This window comes from Artibeus jamaicensis, unplaced genomic scaffold (assembly GCF_021234435.1).
Source record: "Artibeus jamaicensis isolate MK-2021 breed Jamaican fruit bat unplaced genomic scaffold, CSHL_Jam_final contig_889, whole genome shotgun sequence".
NCBI classification, from domain to species: Eukaryota; Metazoa; Chordata; class Mammalia; order Chiroptera; family Phyllostomidae; genus Artibeus; species Artibeus jamaicensis.
In genome coordinates, this window is record NW_026522005.1 from 2,212,931 (window position 1) to 2,224,974 (window position 12,044).

Below are 12,044 nucleotides of genomic sequence, written 5' to 3' on the forward strand. Positions count from 1 at the left end.
TGATTTTGGTAATTCATGTTTTCTCTCATGTTTTCAGGTAAATCTAAAGATTTGTTAATCTTTTGATCATTTCAGAAAGCAGACTTTGGTGGTTTTTTTCTTCCATTGTTTTTCTATTTCATTAATTTCTGCCAATATTTATAACTTCCTTCCTTCTTACTGTCTTGGGCTTAATTTGCTCTTTTTTTTAAATGCTTAGATTGTGGGTTTAAGACTTCTTTTTTTTTTCCTGATATGTGTTTAAAATTATAAATTTTCCTCTGAGTGCCTCCTTAGCCTCATCACAAAGGTGTCAGTACGTTAGTTTTGATTTTAGGTCAAGATAGTTTCTAATTTCCCTTGTGATGTGTTCCTTGACCCGTGGTTATTTATGAGGATGTTGTTTAATTTCCAAATATTTGGGGTTTATGAAATTTCTTTTTGTTGTTCGTTTCTAAAATTTAATTCCATTGTGGTCAGAGAACAGACCTTGATGAATTACAATTCTTGCAAATTCAGAAAAACTATTTTATGGTCTAGATGGTGTTATGTCCTGGAGAATGTTCCACTTGCATGTAAAAAGAATGTGTATTCTGTTATTTTTGGTTAGAGTACCCAATAAGTGTTGGTTATGTAAAGTCGATTGATGATGTTGTTCAAGTCTTCTATAGCCTTACTGATTCTCCAGTTCTTTTTTCAGTTGAGAGGGGACTATTGAAAATTTCAGACAAAATTCTGAATTGTCTCTTTTTCCTTTCAATTTTACTACTGTTATTAGGTACGTTTATATTTAATTGTTACATCTTCCTAATTCATTGATATGCTTCTCTTTGTCTCTAATAGTGATTCTTACTTTAAGCTCCAGCTCTCTGGTGATTGTTTTGCTCTGATTGGATTTATGTCTGCCATATTCATTCATTCATGCATTCATTCATTTTTACTGTTTCCAGCTTGACTCAATTGTTTCTCTTCTTTGTTCCTCCTTTGTGTTCTTAGTATGATGAGTGATTTTCATTTCATATTCTGAACATTCTGGGTGTTATGTTGTGAGACTCATATTTCTTTTTTAGTAGTCAGTCACCTTATTAGTGTGTGGTGCGTGGGCCTGGATGGGTGGGTGTTCAGCTCCCTGCTCGGCACTGCGGATACCACTTCAGTAGTGGAGCAGCGGCACACCTCCTCCTTTCAGATGGAGGGGGTGTTAGATCAGCTCCCCACGGTCCTACTGACACACTGGCAGTGGGGAAAAGGGAGACAAGGTGGCCCACTTTCCATTGCCTCCTTTGCCTCCTTGATGCCAGATAGGGGTGGAGGCTCAACTTCCTACTCGGCCTTTATGGCTTAATTTTAGCAGAAATAGGATAGTGAAATAATAGGTTTCAAATTTTCTTGGCAAGTTAAAATTTGATACATCTCAACCTGTTGCGAGTTGCATTGGCCATCAATAAACTGGCTGTGTCCATCAGAAATAAGTCCCTCTTGATTAAGCCATATATTATTATTTAAGAAATTCAAAAGCATCGGATGGAGAAAAAGATTTATAGTAGGCAAAATGGTTATTTTTTTAAGTCCTTACCTGAGGATATGTTTATTGATTTTAGGGGCGGGGTAGGGAGAGAGAGAGAGAAAGGTCTGTCAGTTACCTCACGTACACACCCTGACCGGGAGCCAACCCATATCCACTTGGTGTACCGGAATGATACTTCAAGCAACTGAGCCACCCAGCCAAGGCCAAAATGGTTATTTTGAAGAATTTTTGTGTTTGTGAGAAATAAGCAGGGGGAGTGATATGTATACTTACAGCAAATATTTTTATTTGGGATTTTGTCTTTCAAATTCAGGGACTGAAACACCTTGGTCTTGCATGCTACAACCTGGCTCATGTGTCCTCTGGCAGGTTTAGAAGTACTTTGAAACCACAACCAAAGGTGCACCGACTGAAAAATAATTTGGTGCCAACACCAGATGGGCCAAAACTCTCCCGCTTTACTGGGGGGCAGTGATAGGGCACTGAAACGAGAGGCTAGAGTGATAGAAGATAGTTGGCATATCTCGGGGATTGTCCAGTCAGTCTCCCCTGTTCATCGCTCTGGGAATGGAAGAGTTGCCAACTTTATGGAAGGAAGGGGCACTCTCTGTCACTAGTTAGGGGAGTAAATACAATACTAGGAATATCGGGGGTGCGTGGAGAAGGTAGTTTATACATGTAGGTAGGGTCAGCAGAACTTGTTTTCAGGATTTTTTGCTGATGGAGGAATCCAGAATTACTGTTAAGTTTTTAACTTTTTTAACCGAAAGAATTATAGTGCCATTGACAAAAACAGGAAAGCTGCTATGGGGTATAGGCAAGATAGTGGTATTTTAGTTTAATTGATTTTAAATTATTGATGTTCAGTTTATTTAGTTTATAGTAGTTTCTGTCTTTTTAGAGATGCTAAAAGTACCTTACAACTTCTCTATAAGTAGCTTGAACAAGATATAATTTACATACCATAAAATTTACCCATACCTGTATGCCAAAAAATCATTGCGTAATTCAATGAATTTAGTATATTTATAGCCAAGACACTTACCACGATTATCACTGTTATGTAATTTTTAGAACATTTGTATCACCCTGAGAAGAAACCTCATCCCCATTCCTACCTTCCCTCCTAAGCAATAACTAATCTACTGTCTGTTCCATACCCTTTTGTAGACATTTATGTAAATGGAATCGTACAAAATGTGTTTTTTTGTGTCTAGCTTCTTTTCACTGAGCATGTTTTTTGATGCTCACTCATGTTGCTTGCACATTTTAAAATGAGTTTTATAACTAATAGTAGAGGAACATACTAATAAGTACATGTGAATCCTATGGGTAAATTGTGTGAAACCAGTTCGGGGGAAAGTTAAGAATAGGGATAATATCATAAAGTGGTTTTATGAATGTCATTCATCTCTATAGACTTTACTTGCTAAATACTTGCTAACATAGAATATCAGCATATGATATTATGCAGTGAAAGCTGGGATGCTGAAGCAGTGATTTATTATGAGACATTTTTGCAGTACTTAAGTTGGAAATAATAGAATGAAATCCATTGGTTTCATTTTCATTTTGACTTAATAAGTTATTTCATAAATCAGGATTCTATCTCATTATTTTTGTCCAGATGAATATGGATTATTGACTAGAGAATGATCATTTTCCCCCGATTAGTGTTAATGATCTTGATCAGAGTTAAATAATTGATATGAGTGACAGACTTAAGTTATAGATATGGGAGAAGAGCAAAGAGATAGTAAATGTACCTATTGCCTTTGTAAAGTTTTTGTCAATCCCAGTACAAAAAAGTGCCTTCAGTTAAAAACCACTGTGGTTAGAATTCAAGTTACTTTACATTTTTCATATGGAGTCACATTTGAAATAAATTAATACCAATTGACATAATAGGGACTAATTTGAGGAAAAATTTCGAAGTAGGAAATTTAAGTACACCCCACCCTTCTCTTCTGCTCTTTTTCTTTTTGCATACCTTACCCAGGAGTTTATTTATCAACTATTGTTCCTTCTTTCCTTTGATTGAAGTAATTTCATAAATCCATTCATATTAAGGACCTAAAGTGTTGCTTTTCTCTAAAATATTGTTTGAAAAGAGAGCTACAGTATGGGTACTGCTTAACTAAAAGAAATGAATTACTAATGGTAGATTTTTGTGCGGTTTGTGGTAGAAAGAGAACTGGGAAATAGAAAGCAAAATATTTATCTTTTCCATTCTGCCTCCTAGACAAGTCTAAGTGATGTGGTTATATTGCAGAGTTAATTAAGTACTACTGAAAACAGAACAGACTGCTTTAAAGATAGATGTTTCCTCACAGTTTTTGTAAAGAGTAAAAGAGAAAAATAAGACCCATTTCTGGATTGGACAGTTGGCCTCTTTTGGGTTCGTGTAATATGGATTCATATTGATGGTGACAGTGTTATTTTCTTCCAGTGCACAAAAAAAAATGTGAGTGATTTTAATACATACTTTGTTATTTTTACTCTGCTCCTCCATTTAAGTGTATTTTCAAAAGGATCCTTATCTTTTAACCTTGTCCTTAATAATGAATATTACCCTTTTCTTTTTGTTTTTCTTCTAGGCTATATTCATCACCAAAGAAAAAACTTACACCAATGCAGAAATCGGTTAGCCCATTAGTTTGGTGCAGGCAAGTTTTGGATTACCCAAGTCCTGATGTTGAGTGTGCTAAAAAATCTCTTATCCACAAACTTGATCAAACTATGTCAGGTATGTCTATAATTTTACTTGTAAATTCATCTCTTTGCTTTCTTTAATTAATACCCCCCCTCAATACACATTGAAGATATTTTTAGGAAGGTAGTTTGTTGCTTGGTAATGATTTTCAAATCCCGTTGTGCATGCCATCATGAATGTTTGCCATATGCACATAACCTTGTTCTGCTGTTTACTTTTTTCTATCTCATTTTTATTTAGCCTCATTTTAAAGAATAATATTCAAGAAACAATCGATTTTATGTGATAGGTTTTTTTCCTAATACAAGTTAAAATTAACTATTTAAAAAATATTTGTCTGGTATTATCTGAAATTATCTCACCGCCCTTGTGGGAATTCTGATGTGGTAGAAAGGTACAGATTGATGTTTAATTACTTTGTGACTGCGTATTACTTAGACTTTCTCATAAGAATAAAGAACCTTGTAAGGTTCTCTTCAGGGTTAAATGATAATGTTTATGAAAGAGCCTAACATGTTTTTCTGACTTATAGGTGCTTAGTAAATGTATTCATTTCCTTTCCTTGTTATGTTTTGCTTTTTTTTTTTCCTGCTTTTTACTTGGCATTTTAAGTTCAAATTGCTTTTATGCTCTTTTGCTTATAGTTTCTCAAAGCTGGCAAAATGTGTCTATGACTATTTATGGCATTTATTTTTTTATGGCATTTAATATAGCATGCCTATGTGGGTAGAAATGTAGAAAAAGTGTTACTGACTCTTTCTTGGAATTTCTCTCAGTCTCTTGAGAACGTTACTATTCTCTAGAATACTCTCATAGTAAAGGACTTGGTGCATGATTAGTAATGCTGTATAGATTTTGGGGTTCTTTGTATCGTGCTGACAATGGTCATGGGAGGCAAAGGGGAGACTAAACAGTTAAATGGGCATAAGCGCAGCTGGTTGGTTGTAGGAAATAATGGTTGTTATATGAAAATAACATCTAGGATATGATTAGAGAGCTTCGCAGCCAGTTTTGATACTCAAGTCTTTTCCCCTGTGTAGAGAATCCATTTGTAAAAAGTAATAGCCTTTATGTACTTTTTAAAATATTTTCTCTCTGGTTATCAAATATTTTTAGAATTACATCCTGGAGCTTGATTTAAATTACATTCATAAGAGATTTTAGAAATATGTAGTTAGGCTAGTAGACAAGCTAGTATTTCACAATTGGAAACAACTGGAAAATTTCTAACATTTCAGTGAAATGATATTATTTAGACATTTATTTAAAATATTTTTAGGAAAAATATTCCAGTACTTAGAAATAATGTAAGTACATTTTACAATTTAATTTAAAAATTTTATCATTCAAAAGTATATGTTAATAACGTACCATTTGCTAATGTTCATTGTTCTTATTTCTGAGGCCATAGCAATGAATAAAATAGATCAAAAAGTTCTTTACTTCCTAGAGCTTACATTCTATTACAGGAAGCAGACAGTAGATAAACATATAGAACAGGGGCTGGCAAACTTTTCTGTAAAGGCCAGATGGTGAATAGTTGAGGCTTTGTGGGTTACAAGGTCTGTGATGCAGTTACCCACCTTCGCCCTATTGCACCAGAACAGCCATAGAGACCACATACATGAACAGGTGTGGCAGCGTTCCAATAAAACTTCATTTACAGAAACAGGTGCTGGGCTGCCTTTGGCTCACAGGTGTGTAGTTCACCAATTCCTGGTTTAAAACATCCCAAGAAATGGGAACTGTTAGCAGTTGGTAATTAACAACTTGGACTTAGAGGACAAAACCAAAGTTGTTGCACCTCAGAAATATCAATTTGAGTGAGTGGCTTTTTGTTTTATTATAAAGGATTTAAAGGTAGTGGGAATATATGAGAGAAGCTGTTACTCTTGAACCAAAATAAGGTGTAATCAAGAACTAGATCTGTTTAACAATGTTGATTTTATAGCCATATATTCACATTATATTCTTAGCTACAGCTCTATATCTATATCTATATCTACATTTATAGCGCTGTAGCTATGAATATAATGTACATTTAAAGGAAAAATAACTTGACTATTTCAAGTTTGAACCTTGTAGTCCTAAACCCCCTTTTCCCGAGTTGGAGGAGAGATTTTTTTAAATGTATTTTTTGATAAGGCAAAGAGACCTTCTTGGCAGGACAGTTTCTGCTCCATCCCACTCAGCCTCTCTGCGGTGCTCTACCACTTGTCCCTGTGGTGTTCTTTTCTTGCTTTTTATGGTAGTGCATTATCTCTTTTATCTTCTCCTACCCTCCCTTGCTGTTGTCTTTTCTGTAGTCTTTGAATATTCTTCCTTCTGCCCCCTTTTGTGTGTGTGTGTGTGTGGTAAAATTTACGCAACATAGAATTGTCTACTCTAACCATTTTTAAATATACACTTTAGTGGTCTGAAGTATACACACATTGCTGTGCAACCATCACCACTGTCCATCTCCAGAACTTTTCCATTATCCCATTCTAAAATACTGTACCCATTCAAGGCCCTGGTTGGTGTAGCTCAGTGGATTGAGCACGAGCCTGCAAACCAAATGATTGCAGTTCGATTCCCAGTCAGAGCACATGCCTGGGTTGCAGGTCAGTTCCCAGCAGGGGACACACCAGAGGCAACCATACATTGATATTTCTCTCTCTCTCTCCATTCCTTCCCCTCTAAAGATAAATAAATAAAATCTTTAGAATACTGTACCCATTCAAGTTTGTATTCCTCCTACTCCTACCCATCAGTCCATCTTTTAAGTTTAGGGTTCCCCAGATCTCTTTTTTTGCCCCACTTTTCTCTGTTTTTATGATTTCATCCATCTATATGGTATTTAGTATCATCTGTATTTAAATTAATCTTATTCATTCCTGTGTATATTCAATTAATATATATTGAGATCCTGTTAATGTATCAGGCTTTGGAGAAAGGATGGAGGATACATGATGAATAAAAACACTGTCTATATTCATGGACTTTATCATCTAGTAGGGGAAGTGGAAATACAAATAATCATTTTAATTGGCAATGTATAATTAAGGAACAGTATACTTGCTTTGAGAAATAGGAATTTTACCTCAGGAAGTGATGTTTCACCTGAATCCTAAAGATTTGGAAAAATGGGTGTTCAGACAAAAGCAGCCCGTGGGAGGCCGGGGAGGGAGCGGCACACAGGAGGAACTAGACCAAGCCAAGGTCGAGGGGGAAGAGTAAGGAAGGCGGCACAGTGAGATAAGGGGAGAAAGATGTAGAAGCCTGGCTCTGCAAGGCCTTATAGGCCACTTTCAAGATTTTGGAATTTACTGTAAAAGCAATTGGAAGATATCAGAGTTTAATTTAAGGGTGTGGTGTGTGGGGGTGGGAAGACAAGATTTGCATTTTGGTACAGATAGCCACCGTATAGAGAGTAGAGTGGAGAGGGTTGAAAGCAAATGTGAAATGCTTGTAAGGGTGATGGATGATGATAGCTGCATGGTGTGTGTTGGGATGAAAGGGTGCTAGTGGAGATGAAAAGACGTGGGAGTAGAAAGGAATGAACCAAATATGAGGAAATGAGAGAAAATAAAGTAACAACAGTGATTTCTAGGCTTCTGGCTGTGTGACAGGATGAATGTTATTTTGAAACGGGGACCTTGGAAGAGAATTCAAGTGGGAAAATTGTGAGTTTGGATGTGGACATGTTGGCCCAGGGGCACACTTGCCATACCCACAGGGGAGACCGAATGGGCAGCGTATATGGAGCTGGAGCTCAGGAACGCCTAGGACTGAAGGTACAAATAATGAAAGGAGTGTTGGGCATGTAGATCATAACTAATGTTGTGGAGATGAGTGAAATTTCTTAGGGAAAAGAACATGGTGTACCAAGTGAGAAGATAAAAGGGCTGAGGACTTGAAATGCTGGTGATTAAATAAATAACCAAGTAAAAGAGCATGAGTTTCAAAGGAGATCAAGGAGTAAAGAGATAGGAAGAAATTAGCAGCCCTGTTTCTGCTCAGGTTGATATTTCTGAGATCATCCCATATACTACATCCTAAATATAAAATGTGGTGTGCTGTCTCATAGTGAATATGTACAAAACTGCCCTGTTTAACTTCCTGCACTATCCAATAAAACAGAAAACATATGTTTCTCCCAAAAGTACTATTCTGCCAGTATTTCAAACCAGTAACTTCAGAGTCATCTTATTTTTTCCTTCAGTAATCCTTTCCAATTTTTAATGTATATCTTTTTCTTATTTTGTCATATATACCACCTACTTCAGTCTAATCTCTTCAGCATCAAAATTTCCATTAATTTTTTTCCCTAAAGTAATCACATCATATCATTGTGGCTCCAGAATCACTGATGGCATCGTCACTGCTATTGACTAGAGTTCAGACTCCCGAGCACAGAGTCCAGGCTTTCCGTCACCTGGGCCTGCTGGGTCTTCCTGCGTGTCCCTCACCGTGCGCTTTACCTCTCCACAGCACTCGCCCTGGTCCCTGAACACACTGTGCCTTTTCAAGGTGTGGCTTCTCTGTTCATGTTAAAAATACAGACAGATAAAAGCACATACTTTCCCCACTTTTCAGTCACAGATTAAATTATTTATTCTCTCAAGACTGCTACACTGCCTCTCCTTCCAGAAAGACTTACCTGGTTTCTCTCAATTGTGTTCACTTACTCTTTTCTCCTAATTTCCACAAACCTTTGCACCTTTATTATAATACTAATTTCATTTGGTCTTGAAATGATTGTTTCTTTCTGCCTCTACTCCTTGGCTGTGAGCCTCTTGAGAAGAAGCACCGTGTCCTCCTTGTCTCTGTCTCTGCACCGTGCTCTGCTGCTGACGGTCAGAAGTACTGAATAACCTGGATTTTAGAGCAGGGTGGAAGTATTTATTTTTCTTGTATATAATTACACTTGATATCTTGCCATATTTTTATAACTATATATGCATAGTGCTAAGTTTTTTCTCTTGTTGGCAGAAATATTCTTCTTAGGCTGGAAAATGGTGGTGGGAGGGATTTTTTTTTTTAAAAACAAGAGTGATTTCTCACATGTTTTGATGTTAACCAAGCCAAATAGTTAATATTGCTTTTTATTTTCAAAAATTCAAGCTTTGAAAATGTTATTCTTAAAAACTCATTATTCTGTAGGGTTTTTTAAAGCAATACAGTTTGTTATAGAAAAATGAAAAAATACAACTATGCTTTCATTCATTTTAATTCATTTTATTTTTCAGGGCCATTTGGGGTTGATTCAGTTGGAATAAACTTTCTAATACGATATAAGTAAATTCACTTAGTGGTTAATAATTTTTGAGATATTCTTCCTATGATATTATTTTGTTGTTCAGTATGACTACTTTTTTACTTGCATAACACAATTTAAGATAATGAAAATACTTTGTTGGAATTATTAATGTAATATATGTTCCCCCACTACTATAAGAATGTTTCTGTATTGAGATTGATCATTACTTAATGAACTTCCTAATTGGAAAATTTCTGTAATAAAATTTCAACTTTTTCTCAGTTACTGAATTTGATTTCCCCTTCTCATTAATGCAGCTCTCAAGAGGCAGAATTTATATAATAATCCTTTCAACTCCATGAGTTACACAAGTCCTTACAGTCCAAATGCAAGTAGCCCATACAGCAGTGGTTTCAATTCTCCGTCCTCTACCCCGGTGCGACCTCCAATAGTCAAACAGCTAATACTTCCTGGAAATTCAGGTAAGAATTGAAATAGAGTGATTAAAGAATGGTTTTTAACTTACTGCTCTATCTCAGAAAATACCTTACTCATCTGTATTTCAAGTTATTTTATTTGTGAAACTTTTAACTAATTAGAGGAAATATCATTGAGGAACTACTTGGCACCAAATACTATACATAGGGATACAGATAAGCCAGTTTACATCCATGAGGTTTTCTTTAGCATGTACTTAAAAGTTTTTAAAGCTGGCTTCATTAAGTAGGATCCCAAGCTTGATTATTTTAACTAATAGATGCTTATTAAATAGCTTGCTTGGTCTGTAAATAAGCTACAGAGTTAAAAACTTTTTTATAGGATTTTAATATTGATAATGCACTTAACTAACAGTATAAGGCTCAATGTGAATGTGTCAAAAGAATGTTTGAAGCTCTAAATGAAAGGGGAGGGATACATTGCTGTAAATTGGGGAAAGAATGTTCTGTTTTGGTTCTTTGGCTTACTGTTTGTTAGAACTCACTCATTCAGTTACTCTTATTGCTGCTGTTGTTATGGCTAATTATTGTAACTTCCTTAAAAATTAAAAAGTATTGTTAACCATCTCACATTTTGACCTGAGCGCTACCTAGACTGATGACTTTGTTGACCCAGCTGTTTGCTTTGCATATAGATTGTTATTTGCTATATACTTCACCCATTACTGTCATACTGAAAAGTTTAATCTGCTATATTTATTTAATATAAATAATTTTATTCAGCCACTGTTTGAGCCTGACTTTCCTATTCCTATTATCTCCTTGATAATATGAACATTAACTATTTCATTTTCTTGCTCTTAAGTGCCTTCATGTTGGAGCTTACAGTGAAAAATTCTGGAAAACAAGCATTTCAAATAAGTTAGTATTAGAAATAGTCGTGACACTGTTATGATTTTATTATTCTCCACTAGAATTTAATATGATGAAAGCATTTCCTTAGAAACAAGTTAGACTCTTTTGGATATGTATATATTTTATTTTTCTAGCCTGTCCTCTGTCTCCATTTTGGTTTAGAATGATAAAATTTTTTTATGTAGTCATTTTCTTCACCTCATCTTTGTGCTTCACTCTTCAGTTTCCAAGAATTGCTTGGATCACTATTACTGGTTTGCCAAAGGAATTTTGTAAACATGGCATAATGGAGGAGAAATGAGCTAGTATTCCTTTTTTGGTTTGTTCTAACTTTCTAAGCAATCCTGATTTTCCTCAAATTACAGTATTCTGGTTTAGGAAAAACAGTTACTTTTATTCAAGGGAAAAGATGACGGTACTGGCTAATGACTATGAATTTGGAAGGAGAAAACACCACATCATAAATTGATCTATTTATAGAGCAATGTCATTGGATATATTGTAAAAGTTCAAGTCTTCTAACATGTATTATTGAAAACTACTTACCAGGAACTGTGCTAAAAGCTTAACTGTTTTATAAGGGGATAGATAAGTTATAGTTAAAGGAAAATGTTTTGTGCTTATGCCATAATATATTTAGGAATCTTCATAGCCCTCTTTATTCTTAATAAGGTCAATTTTTAGTCAGTATTTGGGAATCTTATAAGCAAAGCAGAATAATAATGAACTGAATCAAAAGATATATCTATTAACTATAACAGATGTTTATTCAGTTTTTGTTTCACCAAAGTTTGAATTTTTTTCTTTTTTAAGGTAATTTGAAAAGTTCATCAGACAGAAATCCTCCACTCAGTCCTCAATCCTCTATAGACAGTGAGTTAAGTGCTTCAGAATTAGATGAAGATTCAATTGGATCGAATTATAAGCTAAATGATGTAACTGATGTGCAGATTCTAGCTCGGATGCAGGAAGAAAGTAAGTATTTTCATTGCTAAAGTTGAGGCCTTTCATACAATGTAATTTTGTTGTGGGTATTAAGTATGTCTTAAAGTATTGAAAAATAATAGTGTAGAAAAAATAGAAATGTTGAAATTTTAGAGGTTTATTCAACACATGGACTGACTTGTTCACTAGCTTTTTCCCAGAGTCCATTCTGTATAGAGCAGTTTGCTATGCGAAGAGCAAAGACAGGCACATTTTGCTCTGCTCCCTTGACTGATAATCACACCC

The 12,044-nt window shown here is 35.3% G+C and overlaps 1 protein-coding gene across 2 annotated transcripts in view; it reads left to right on the plus strand.

Moving 5' to 3' along the window:
* SLAIN2 (SLAIN motif family member 2) overlaps positions 1–12,044 on the plus strand; it is a 76,544-nt gene that overhangs the window by 24,007 nt on the left and 40,493 nt on the right. For both annotated transcript variants that reach the window (XM_037164879.2, XM_037164888.2), the window contains exons 2-4: positions 4,105–4,253; positions 9,780–9,944; positions 11,628–11,789. In XM_037164879.2, coding sequence (XP_037020774.2) covers positions 4,105–4,253; positions 9,780–9,944; positions 11,628–11,789 — 476 coding nt within the window. The remainder of the gene's footprint in view (positions 1–4,104; positions 4,254–9,779; positions 9,945–11,627; positions 11,790–12,044) is intronic.